General features: G+C 49.9%; 1 protein-coding gene across 1 annotated transcript; it reads left to right on the forward strand.

The window, feature by feature from the left end:
- Window positions 1-531: 531 nt before the first annotated feature.
- LOC122375536 (prolactin-releasing peptide receptor-like) lies at window positions 532-1,870 on the forward strand. Its single transcript, XM_043354989.1, has one exon. The coding sequence runs from the start codon at window positions 602-604 to the stop codon at window positions 1,868-1,870; it is 1,269 nt and encodes a 422-aa protein (XP_043210924.1). The 5' UTR covers window positions 532-601.
- The last annotated feature ends 11,471 nt before the right edge of the window (window positions 1,871-13,341 follow it).

The raw sequence follows: 13,341 nt of genomic DNA on the forward strand, positions 1-13,341 counted from the left end.
ACGATGCATCAATGTACCCGACCTTTCTATTGTTGACTGAGTACACAATAAACCGCCCCAAACAGAGTGCATGTTCATTTCCATTAGCGATGTCTGCTTTCCATCGTTCCCATTTCTTGTCTACATTCGGCTGTGTTCTTACTCGGGCCGTGGTCGTAGTCGGGGTCAATACCATGTCAGCCGGAGGGGGGGGGGACGGGGAGCAGGGGGAGGGGCACCTCGCTCGACGGGGCGCGGGCGCAGGGAGACAGCAACAGGTGCCGAGTGCTGGGCAGACGGCGCCGACACCAGTCGGCCGGCAGACCCGCTGCCGAGAGGTGCCCTGGGAGGTGCTCCGGTTCAGACGGCGGGGCGGCGGGCGCTGCAGAGGCCACGGGACTGTGACCAGACCAGGCTGGATTGCATACCTGTGACCAATTGATAGAGCTTGGAGGGACTTTCCAGCGGTATTGCGGGAAACCAATCGCAATTTTTTCCCGATTTGATTGATAATTCTATCGGTTAACTGAGACTGGAAGTTGATAGCGTAAACAAGTAAAGGGCAAGCGACCATTAATTTGACACTGTTCGTAGCAACAAATTGTCTCGTGAACCATCAGCAATGGCGGGAGAACTGCTTTCTCTAAATGAATCCTTATGGGAAGGAGGCAACTTTACTTCGGACATGTTGGACTCAAACGGCTCAGAGATAAGCGTGGGCAACATCACAATCTACTACTCGGAGAACATCATCAACTCCCTGTCGGTGCAAATCCTGTTTTACATGATCTACTCCATCATCTTCCTGCTGGGCATCACCGGCAACTGTCTGGTGATGTACGCCGTATTCCGCAACAAGGCCATGCAGACGGTGACCAACTACTTCATCCTGAACCTGGCGCTCTCCGACATCCTGCTCTGCGTGCTCTGTGTGCCCTTCACGCCGCTCTACACGTTCCTCCAGCGCTGGATCTTCGGCGCCTTTCTCTGCCACCTGGTCACCTGCACGCAGGGAATCAGCATCTACATCTCCTCGCTGACGCTGACTACCATCGCCATCGACCGGTTCTTTGTCATTATCTACCCGTTCAAGCCCCGGATGCAGCCCTCGACCTGCCTGCTGTTGATCCTGTGCACGTGGATGCTGTCGGTGGGCGCGACCATTCCTTACGCCATCTTCGTAGAGCACACGAAGTACGACAACGAGACGTACGTGTGCCAGGAGAACTTCCCGGGCCAGGTGCGGCTGACGTTCGGCAGCATCACCACCGTGCTGCAGTTCGTCATCCCGTTCTTCATCATTACCAGCACGTACACGCTGATCTCGCTGAAGCTCTCCAGCCGGGCGCGCTGCAAGCCGGGCTCCAAGACGCTGCGAAAGGAGCAGGCCGACCGCGAGCGGAAGCGGCGCACCAACCGGATGCTGATCGCCATGGTGGCCGTGTTCGGCCTCTCCTGGCTGCCGCTCAACCTAATGAACATCCTGGACGACGTGTCCACGAACCTGGGCCTCGGTTGGGCGCGTTGGCCCTACTTCCACCTGCTCTTCTTCGTCACGCACGCCATCGCCATGAGCTCGACCTGCTACAACCCGTTCCTCTACGCCTGGCTCAACGAGAACTTCCGCAAGGAGTTCAAAGACATCCTGCCCTGTTTCGGGCGGCCGGGGCGAGCGGGCACGAACGGCGCGCTGGCGCACAGTCGCGGCGGCGCGGCGCCGCGCCCGTCCGCGGCCTGCGTCACCGAGGACCACGAGTTCAGGAACACGGCTGTGACGCACATGCCGACCTCGGCGGACGAGCTGCTGCTGCAGCCGGTGGAGCCGACCCGGCCGCTGCCGCAGTCGGACAGTCAGCAGACGGCCACCACCACCCTGGTCACCGACCTCTAGGGCACCGCCGCGCCGACCTCTAGGGCATCGCCGCGCCGACCTCGAGGTGAGACGGAACAACGCCGGAGGGGGGGGGTCACGGAATGGAGTTAATGGAGTTGAGCTCTGATCTATCGCAACGCAGAGCAAGTTTCAGACTTTTGTGATGTCTTTATGGACTTGTTTGCTTCAACCTCAGTATCTACACTTCCACGAATCACCTGACATTGTGACTTCACCTTTACTTGACATTATCTGACTTTGACCTGACGTTATCGACACCACTTGTTATTTGGCATGTGCCAATTATTCAAGTGTGTGTGGTTAAGTTTATTTAACATGGAGAAAATGTATGAGAGTTTTGATTACGTAGGATCTGGCAACAAGTCAAGTTCAACGGTCTTTGACGTGCCTTGAGTGGCACGCGCAGCATTAGGCAGATAGCGCGTCTAATTAAACACGATATGGAATGCCCATTATATTTTGCTGTTGCATGCTTTCTTCTTTTGTGAAAAAATCGAGGTACAGACAAATTCTGCACTGGCTTCATATTGGTGCTAAACACACTTAATTGCAACATTCCAGCTAAATTACAAAGGCGCTGGGCCATGTAACACATTTCTGCTCTTCACCGGCGAGATAAAATAATGCATTGCAATAGGGTTGGGACCTATCTGCATGCTCTGTATGTTTTGGTAAAATAAAAAAGCTCAGAATTTTTAATGATTTTATTTAAAATCACTTTGTTAAAAAAATGCCTAGTTAGTTCAGAAATTAATTATTTGTGGCTGAAAACAACTTGCTTCTGATTGGTCGGGCTAATCATGACGTCACATGTAGGTATATAACTGTCTGTATATTTGGCGCAGTTGAGACATACATTTTCTATGTATTTTCCTATGGTAAATCGGAGTGATTGGTCGTGTTTTCAGTGTCTCTTTATTTTGCGCTGGTATTGCGTGGCTAAGAAGTTTTATCAAGAATGGCATATACTAAAATGTTCCTTTAATAATGGAGCTTCAATATCTGTGAGTTTTATTGGCAAGCGAAAACTGATTTCGCTGTTATTTTATCTGGAAATTACTCATTTTTTTAGGTCAATATTCAAAATATTTTACGGGAACAAGTTGGCACTTTTCTTGATTTTTGCACTCAAATCGCGTGCGATTCAACTGTATTGGAACTTGCAAAGAAGCTTGGTGATTAATTAACTGTGTTGTTATGGCACTGTTTGCAAAGCATGGATAATGAAACTCTGCCAAAGACTTAGCTACATAGCAATGCCTCAAGTAATACGCAGGAGGGACAGAATTCAGAGTCCGATCGAGAAGAATCGGTGCAAATGCTACGAAGACCAGGCAGCTCTGATACAATAGCTAGTCGTCTCACTACTCTCACTCCATTAGACCAGCTGATTCCTGACAGCACCGACTCGGATGCAAAGATGGAGCTCATCTTCCAAGCCAGAAACCAGTTCTTTGATGGAAGATGTGATTGTGATGCTGCCTCTGTCTCTGCTTTGTTGGCCACTTTGGACGGGGCGGAGCTCCGCTCCTTGCCTGAGCGGTTATTCGCCTGTCATCCAGAAATAGTTCCTTCGTTTGCTGGCCGTTCCCTGATTAGGTGCAATACGGGGAGCTGTAATCAGGGAAGTAACTTTCCATATGAAAGGGGTGCAGGTGCACCCCCGTCCCCCATCCACTAGAAGTGCACCCCCATAGGCTAAGCGGCGCCCCACACGCCGCCCCACACGATTAGCTCTAGAGCAGATGGCGAGGGTGATTTCCCGGCTACATTCCATCTCGGCGTCGTGATGCTTGTGGGCTTGGAAAGCGTCCAGTCGTATGTAGGGTAGTGTAGGGGTAGGGTTGAGTTCAATAAGGTCCTTACATTTGAAAGCTTTGAACAACCCGCAATCAGCACAACATACCACAAGTTAAATAAAAAACTACCAAACTCCGCCCAACTAATATTAATAAACATTACAGCCAAACTAATGGCCTAAATCAAAATATATCTCAAATCCTAACAGTTATCGCGGGTGATGGCGCCATGAGTTGCTATTATCCAAAACAGATGCAAATAAACATGTTTGTATGTCCTATGTATGTTTGTTTTAAAAACGTTGCAGCGGCGCTGGGAACTGCAGTCTTAGATCTGGGTATGTTTGGCATCTGCAACTCTTCATATACACATTAACCCTATTTCGGACGGGGAGGCCTTTCAGGATTTTCTTGTACAATTGCCAAACGCCGCGAGACATTCAGCTCATATTTGGTGACATTGCGCACATCTCAGCAAAAAAAAAAAAAAAATGCCGGGTCAGGTCAGGTCAGGTAACCAGAGCGGGTTTGTTGACCCCACCTCAGAAAAGTTTGCAAACACGTCAGAGCTTGAGTTTTTCACGAAGTTATTTCCTCTCATCAAGTCTTCAAAACAGTACCTGCAGTATGTGTCGTTTGTATATCTCAGAATTTTTTATCTGTGACCTGAGGTTAGGTCAGAGTCGTAACCTTTACATTGCAAGCCTATGGAAAAGTATTGAAATGCGACCTGTACCTCGAGTAAACGAGTCAAAACCACCCAATTCTTTAAGAATTATGACAAATTATCTTATCTGTAATGATCCAGGTGCCATTTACTGACAGGGACACCGGGGAGGGTTATCTGAGCCGAGATCATGTGAGGTGATACCTACCATACATCAATGCTCACAATACTTACAATATTGACAATTGTAGCAAGGGAATGGAAGGGAGGGGGGGCGTGGTACGCACTGCTGCATCGTTGCGGTTCATCAACCACCGCAGTCCGCTGTCGTTCAGCTGGTTGTAGAAGAACAGAGCTATTTGCTGCTGTAATGAACTCGATAGTAGAGCTGGTAGAACAGGGGAGCTTGAGAGTCTTGGAAAAGATCCCGAGAGAGGTCTAGAGAGAGATCCAGGTAGTGATGAAGATGAGATCCTGAGATAGATGTATGGATCCACCTGGTAGGGATGTAGGTATCCAGATAGAGATCTTGAGATGTAAGTCTAGATCCACCTGAGAGAGAGAGAGATGTAGATCTCCACCTTGCGTACAAATACATCTGATGGAAGATGCTTTTTGATTTAGGCACTTGATGATTCTGTTCATTGTATAGACTATGATGCACGAGATGCTTCTTCACTGCTCGGATTAGGGATGACGGGATCCGATCAGCTGGGTTTGCGGCACAGATGGGCAGGTGAAGGACAGGGCATTCGAAGTCCCGATGACCACTGCCAAACTTATGGGTGGTAATTACATTGATTAATTGAATGTGATCATTCGTCCAGTCACCCATTCCTATATCTCTGGCCTCCCTATTACGAAAATTGCCCACTTAGTTCGTATTAGCGTTGCTAGTTTAATTGCCCTCGAGAATCATTAGCTTGACTGCCCAACCTGAGTTCTGCTTAACTCCTATCGGCCTTATCCTAAGATTTGTCCTTCATCATTCTTACGCTCATCCACACAAAGCATTTGCCCTCCATTCACTCGCCCCAATCGATTTAGCAGCCCCCGAAATTCCCTCCGATAGTGTTAGGTGTCTGGCTGACGACGATCTCCCCGGCGAGATAAATGTCTCTTTCCGAAATCCATATGCATGCTCCGCTAACCGGCGACAAAGATACTTATCGCAGGGCCGTCCAGAATAATTGCACAAATATCCACCCTACTAATTTATGGGATTCACTACACGTCCGATAGACTTATGGTACACACATACACGATTTATATCCGACTTATCTCTCTACCGGGAGAGATTACCTATGCCCTCTTCCGGTCCGCGTGTAACATTCCCGTTCACGACCCAGGGACCACAGTTCATATCCTGGAACTATCCTTAAACCATGGGATTTACTCTTCAAGGCCTTACGTGTCCTGGAGTACATTCTTCCCTCCCCTGAGGCTGTCCAGTACCGATCAAAGTACCTTTACGAAATAAGTATGAGGACTTATCCGGGACACTACGGCTCAACTTATCCGCCCTTTGGGTGACTCACCCCTGACCTTCGGCTTACTGCCTTTGGCATAACTTACTCTCCACTGCACTGTGCCAATCTTCCCCTTCCCCCTGCCGTAGAAACCTCTCACTGCCTTCTCACCCAGTGTTACCTAAGCGGGAAAATTAACAGTGGCCGGTACCACTGGCGGAAAACGTGCATATGCCCTGCGTACGTGACGGTGTGTCCCTCTTAACATTCCGGTCTGGACGTGGGTTTAGAGAAGTGCATCTGTGTCTCATACAGTCATGCTGGTAAACGTTACGCCATAGGAGACGGGCAAACAAGCCGTCTGTGCCTCACAATGCCCTGTGCCAATATTGGTGGAATAATTATTGGCGCTAACTCGCAAGAACACGAATAACAGAAACGCATTATTTATCCAAACCCAATCGTAATCTCAAGTCATAACTTCTGCTGCACACGTGAATCCAACCATCAGTTCTCGTATACAATCCTAGTAGACCTTGAACCGCTCTTGATTTAATCAGATGATCTAGAACCAATTAGTACGCACCGATCTGCCGTCTGGTTGTGATCCACCGTATCATAGTGAATTACTGAATGCTCAAACGGAAATGACTCCTTGAAACTCGTTCGATAGCTTCTGACGGGCTACTAGTTACCTATACAAATTATCTTTATAAAGTGCCAGAACATTGTCATAGGGGTCCCTAGCCTTTCATAGAAAATCTAATTTAAATCATCCTATTAGCAGTAACCAATGCACATCAAACGAACTGCAGTCCTAGATATCATATAGCATGTCATATTTAAAATTATGCATTAACTGTTTACGTTCTTATCCCGTTGCAACTTTCCACAACTAACCATGTTTCTATACGATGACCTTCACCTACCGCACGCGCCCCAATTACGGCTAACCCACTGCCCCTGTTGTGGCTGCTCCTCGCGCCCTCTGGCGGCTCAACGCCCGCGTCGGGGACGACGAATGCCACGGCCGCCGGCCGGCGCCGCGTCGACAGCGTCAGTCACAGTCACGCCGTTATGGGCGCGTCAACACTCGCGGTACAGTGCTCGTGCGTGTTTTCTCTTCTGGCCGGGTAGATTCACCGGATGTGTCAGTGAGTGTGAATCTGATAAAATATCGCTGCAATATCTCCCCGTTCGACATCTCATCGGTTCCGTTCTACGTAAGTTTTCTTTAAATAACTTCTTTCCCCATTTAATCGTTTCCCAACAAAGATGATCTCTTCTAGTATTTATTCTACAGAAGCACAACGATCGGTACCTATATTAGTCGCATATTAGTTCTAACCACAAGCAATTCTACATCTACCTATTACTCGACATTTCGCAATTTCAATGACGCAAAGTACAAGGACCAGCTAAAGTCGCAAAAGTGTCAAACCGTCGACCTCAAACCACTACTCTCAACTCTGCACCTAAGTAACAGAAGAAATTCCGCCGTAAGCTCAAGCATTCGTATCTGTTGAAAATCATAACTCATAGCCATATTCGTAGATCGATCGCATGAATCAGTCGCCGCCTTAAAACATTATATTCCTATTTCACCGTATTCACCTGTTCTATAATTGATTTTGACTTCACAATTAATTCCTACAGTAATATCACCAATAATTTCGCAATGCAACTTTTAGTGGATTAAGCACGAATCTACACCATTAATTTCACAAACGAATTCCAACCTCAAATCGCACTTGACCACCGCCGATTATAATAAATCGAACGAACCAGTTTGACCAAAGACAATGACATATTCAATGTTGTCACGCATCCTGTCATCAATTTCAGCGTTCGTGACACTGAGCTGCTTATTCAAATTTTAGGATTTCGCTCACGGCCTAATCGTGAATTCCAACGGACAATAACGATTCGCTGGCGACTCTGACATGACCTCGAAATTCAGATCCTAATATGCTACTAGGGTGTCTGGACCAATAAGTTCAAAGTAATTTAAGTTTTCCAATTCCAATTGAGAGTGCATTTTATGGCAACCGAAAATGTTTGGCAGTCGTCACGGCACGGCAAGCTGGGCAGAGGGGGGGGGGTGGGCAAGGATCAGGGATTGAGCAGACTTTTCAACAACACTCACATTCTGGAGTTTCTCTGCGCTTCCGCTTCTCAGTGTGGTCACAAGCGTCGGCGGTTGTCCTCCGGCTCTGGTCGGTCGAACTGAAGAGGCTTCTCGCGGGTGACCCCGGACCGACGGCGGCCTCCAGATGGCGTCTCCGGCTCCGGCTGCAGACTGTGACTCTCGGCTGCTCGACTGTGATTCCCCCTCTGGTTGGGTGGCGCACCCTTTTATAGTTGGGGGGGAGGGGTGACTGCCACGCCCTTGCGACGTCATCTTCCTCTGCCTTCTTCTGGTGGGTGGGGCTGTAAGATGGCGCCCTCTGTCCTGTTTAGTCACCTTGCTCCTCTGTGCCTGCAATTTTTGGCCGTCGAATCGTCTTGGTGTTGAGTGCTTTATCATTTTAATAATCGCTGGCATAAAACAATCCCCGAAAGGTTTGTGATTTTCGAGTTTTAATTTTGATTCTTCATTTTCATTTTATTCAAACTTTTGTTTCCTTCCGTTTCGTCTGCCGCCAACGCCCCTGTGACGTCACTCTTGCTCCGCCCACCGTACCGGGGCGTGGCCGTAACGCAGCGCCTTCTTCCTCTGCGGAGATCTCTGGAACTACAGGTCATTGCTTGCGGCTTGTTGTGGAGGTCACCTTCAAGGCGTTCTGCCGGGTCACTCACCCTGGGTTGTTGTACCCCGACAAAGGAGGCTGTGTGCTCCAGCCGGCATCCATCCTTTACACTGCTCCATGATTTGATGACGTATCTTGCTGATCCAGCGCTCCCAGCCGTTATCTGTCCTCGGCGTGGGTCCACGAGCTGTTGACAGTGTTACTGATCCAGCTGTTACTTGTTGGGATTCGAATCGTTCATCCTGCGGTAGCTGTCTCCAAAAGCGCGCGTCTTAATGGGAGTTTAACGGCTGCCCATAGCGAAGACCTCTGGAACTACTGCGTTTTTGCTTGCCATAGGATCTTCCTGGTTGTGCCATTCCCACCATGTGACTCAGCGCGGTGCAGCTGTTGTGGTACCTGACAGAGTACGTGACAAGTGACAGAGTACCTTAACGTGCTCGCTCGCCGCCGCCGCCGGCCGCGGTCCTGACGTAGCTTGTTGACTCAGCTGTGCCTCGACGGTTCGTACTGATGTAGGCGGCATCGTCTTCTCGCAGATGTGTCTACTGCGGCTATTCCCACGGACAGTGATCGTTGCGGGAGATGGAGAAAAGTGATGTGTGGGGATGGTGGGCCTGGTGACTGGGGGGGGGGGGGTGAATAATGAGAGGGGAGGGGAGCGCAGCAGTAGCGCTCCGCTCAGCTGTGCGTCACCCGGTAGCAGCGATGGGTGAGTGAATGGAGGGCTAGGCCTGTGACCGGACTGCGAGGGGGGGGGAGACTGCCGGACCAAGCCGTGCCGAAAAGATTCTACGTTAAATGTTAAAGATGTAGCGTGCTACATCTTCAGTCCAAACAACCCTAGTTGCGTCCTCGCAACTCATACAAAAAAGTCACACCCCTTACTCATCTAAATCTACACAATCATGTTAAGTTCCGCAACGCCTACAAAATGACATCGTATACCTAGTACAGTACACACACGCACCTGTTGTTCCTCGTTCCCACCTCAGTTTGTCGCTCACCAGATCCGGGTCACGGGCACCAACCACTTTGGTTAGCCCGATGTCGTCGGTGGCCGTCCGGTAAGCGGCTTCTCAGGAGGGTGAAGGCCTCTATGGCAGCCCAGGTGGGCGGCCTCCACAGCAGTTCGGGTAGCAGCCTCCATGGCAGCCCGGGTGGTAGCCTGCCATGGCAGCCTGGGTGGGGCGGCCTCCACGGCAGCCAGGGTGGGGAGCTTCCACAGCAGCCCGGACGGCGGGCTCCATGGCAGCCCGGGTGGGCAGCTTGCACGGCGGCCCATGCGGGCAGCCTACGTGGCAGCCCAGGTGGATGACCCCCGTGGCCGTCCGGGAAGGTGACCTCCATGGCCGACCCTGCCGCGACCTCCGTGGCCGCCCTGGTGGCAGGCTCCGTGGCAGCTCAGGTGAGCGACCTCCATGGCAGCTCAGGTGGGTGACCCCCGAGGCAGCACGCGAGGGCAATGCATCCCCGTGGCAGCCCGGTTGGGTGACCATCGTGGCAGACCCGTGACAGCCTCCGTTGTAGCTCAGGTAGGCGACTTCCGTGGCAGCCCAGGTAGGTGGCCCTCGTGGCAGACCCGGTGACAGCCTCCGTGGTAGCTCAGGTAAGCGACTTCCGCGGCAGCTCAGGTGAGTGACCCCCGAGGCAGCACGCGATGGCAATGCATCCCCCGTGGCAGCTCAGGTAGGCGACTTCCGCGGCAGCTCAGTTGAGTGACCCCCGGGGCAGCACGCGAGGGCAATGCATCCTCCGTGGCAGCACAGGTGACCTCCGTGGCAGCTCAGGTAGCGACCTTTCGGCGGACCAGGTGACAGCCGTCGCAGCAGCCCAGGTGGGTGATCTCTGCAGCAGCCCATCTGAATGGATCGTTTGGCAGTTGGTCTTGCAGCATCCTGGCACCCTCTCCTCGTTCACCAACATGATCAATGATCATCGCCTTGGCTGTGTTGTGAAGACGACCGTGTTTGATTTTGATTCAGTACAGCACGAGCATTCCGCCTGTTCTTCTTCCTCTTCTGTTTTTGATATTGCTGTCCTCTTACCATTAATACTCTAGAAAGTTCGAGCTCTCCTTTGCCATACAACAGCTGATCTTGACTTGTACTTGTTGTACAGCAGAACGTAGAAGAATTGATATGCTGATGCAAACAATTGTCAAGTTTCATTTTCGGCCTGACTTCTGTATTAGTCTGATCCTTTGTTTCATGAGACAGCTTCATTTCCTTATCTTATCTTCAACAACTTCTTCTATGTCCGTTTCAGTATTCGTTAAACCACTTCCTCTCATCAGCCGCCATCATAAGCTTCATCATCTTCACACAGCTTTCTTTAGCTCATCCTTTTTCTTCACGTCGACCCCTGCAGCACGCTCATTTCCACTGCTGCCAGTATTTCGAACACCTGCTCTTTTCTTCAACTGCTTCCTCTTCTCCATACGGTTGACTTTCAATTCATCAACTTCGGGTTCGGCGGCTTGTGCCAGTCTACCAGCTTCACAATTTAAGAATTATCAAAGCCCCACGTTGGGCGCCATTTGTAGCAAGGGAATGGAAGGGAGGGGGGGCGTGGTACGCACTGCTGCATCGTTGCGGTTCATCAACCACCGCAGTCCGCTGTCGTTCAGCTGGTTGTAGAAGAACAGAGCTATTTGCTGCTGTAATGAACTCGATAGTAGAGCTGGTAGAACAGGGGAGCTTGAGAGTCTTGGAAAAGATCCCGAGAGAGGTCTAGAGAGAGATCCAGGTAGTGATGAAGATGAGATCCTGAGATAGATGTATGGATCCACCTGGTAGGGATGTAGGTATCCAGATAGAGATCTTGAGATGTAAGTCTAGATCCACCTGAGAGAGAGAGAGATGTAGATCTCCACCTTGCGTACAAATACATCTGATGGAAGATGCTTTTTGATTTAGGCACTTGATGATTCTGTTCATTGTATAGACTATGATGCACGAGATGCTTCTTCACTGCTCGGATTAGGGATGACGGGATCCGATCAGCTGGGTTTGCGGCACAGATGGGCAGGTGAAGGACAGGGCATTCGAAGTCCCGATGACCACTGCCAAACTTATGGGTGGTAATTACATTGATTAATTGAATGTGATCATTCGTCCAGTCACCCATTCCTATATCTCTGGCCTCCCTATTACGAAAATTGCCCACTTAGTTCGTATTAGCGTTGCTAGTTTAATTGCCCTCGAGAATCATTAGCTTGACTGCCCAACCTGAGTTCTGCTTAACTCCTATCGGCCTTATCCTAAGATTTGTCCTTCATCATTCTTACGCTCATCCACACAAAGCATTTGCCCTCCATTCACTCGCCCCAATCGATTTAGCAGCCCCCGAAATTCCCTCCGATAGTGTTAGGTGTCTGGCTGACGACGATCTCCCCGGCGAGATAAATGTCTCTTTCCGAAATCCATATGCATGCTCCGCTAACCGGCGACAAAGATACTTATCGCAGGGCCGTCCAGAATAATTGCACAAATATCCACCCTACTAATTTATGGGATTCACTACACGTCCGATAGACTTATGGTACACACATACACGATTTATATCCGACTTATCTCTCTACCGGGAGAGATTACCTATGCCCTCTTCCGGTCCGCGTGTAACATTCCCGTTCACGACCCAGGGACCACAGTTCATATCCTGGAACTATCCTTAAACCATGGGATTTACTCTTCAAGGCCTTACGTGTCCTGGAGTACATTCTTCCCTCCCCTGAGGCTGTCCAGTACCGATCAAAGTACCTTTACGAAATAAGTATGAGGACTTATCCGGGACACTACGGCTCAACTTATCCGCCCTTTGGGTGACTCACCCCTGACCTTCGGCTTACTGCCTTTGGCATAACTTACTCTCCACTGCACTGTGCCAATCTTCCCCTTCCCCCTGCCGTAGAAACCTCTCACTGCCTTCTCACCCAGTGTTACCTAAGCGGGAAAATTAACAGTGGCCGGTACCACTGGCGGAAAACGTGCATATGCCCTGCGTACGTGACGGTGTGTCCCTCTTAACATTCCGGTCTGGACGTGGGTTTAGAGAAGTGCATCTGTGTCTCATACAGTCATGCTGGTAAACGTTACGCCATAGGAGACGGGCAAACAAGCCGTCTGTGCCTCACAATGCCCTGTGCCAATATTGGTGGAATAATTATTGGCGCTAACTCGCAAGAACACGAATAACAGAAACGCATTATTTATCCAAACCCAATCGTAATCTCAAGTCATAACTTCTGCTGCACACGTGAATCCAACCATCAGTTCTCGTATACAATCCTAGTAGACCTTGAACCGCTCTTGATTTAATCAGATGATCTAGAACCAATTAGTACGCACCGATCTGCCGTCTGGTTGTGATCCACCGTATCATAGTGAATTACTGAATGCTCAAACGGAAATGACTCCTTGAAACTCGTTCGATAGCTTCTGACGGGCTACTAGTTACCTATACAAATTATCTTTATAAAGTGCCAGAACATTGTCATAGGGGTCCCTAGCCTTTCATAGAAAATCTAATTTAAATCATCCTATTAGCAGTAACCAATGCACATCAAACGAACTGCAGTCCTAGATATCATATAGCATGTCATATTTAAAATTATGCATTAACTGTTTACGTTCTTATCCCGTTGCAACTTTCCACAACTAACCATGTTTCTATACGATGACCTTCACCTACCGCACGCGCCCCAATTACGGCTAACCCACTGCCCCTGTTGTGGCTGCTCCTCGCGCCCTCTGGCGGCTCAACGCCCGCGTCGGGGACGACG

This window comes from Amphibalanus amphitrite, unplaced genomic scaffold (assembly GCF_019059575.1).
Source record: "Amphibalanus amphitrite isolate SeventyFive unplaced genomic scaffold, NRLGWU_Aamphi_draft 001864F_arrow, whole genome shotgun sequence".
In the NCBI taxonomy this organism is placed as follows: Eukaryota; Metazoa; Arthropoda; class Thecostraca; order Balanomorpha; family Balanidae; genus Amphibalanus; species Amphibalanus amphitrite.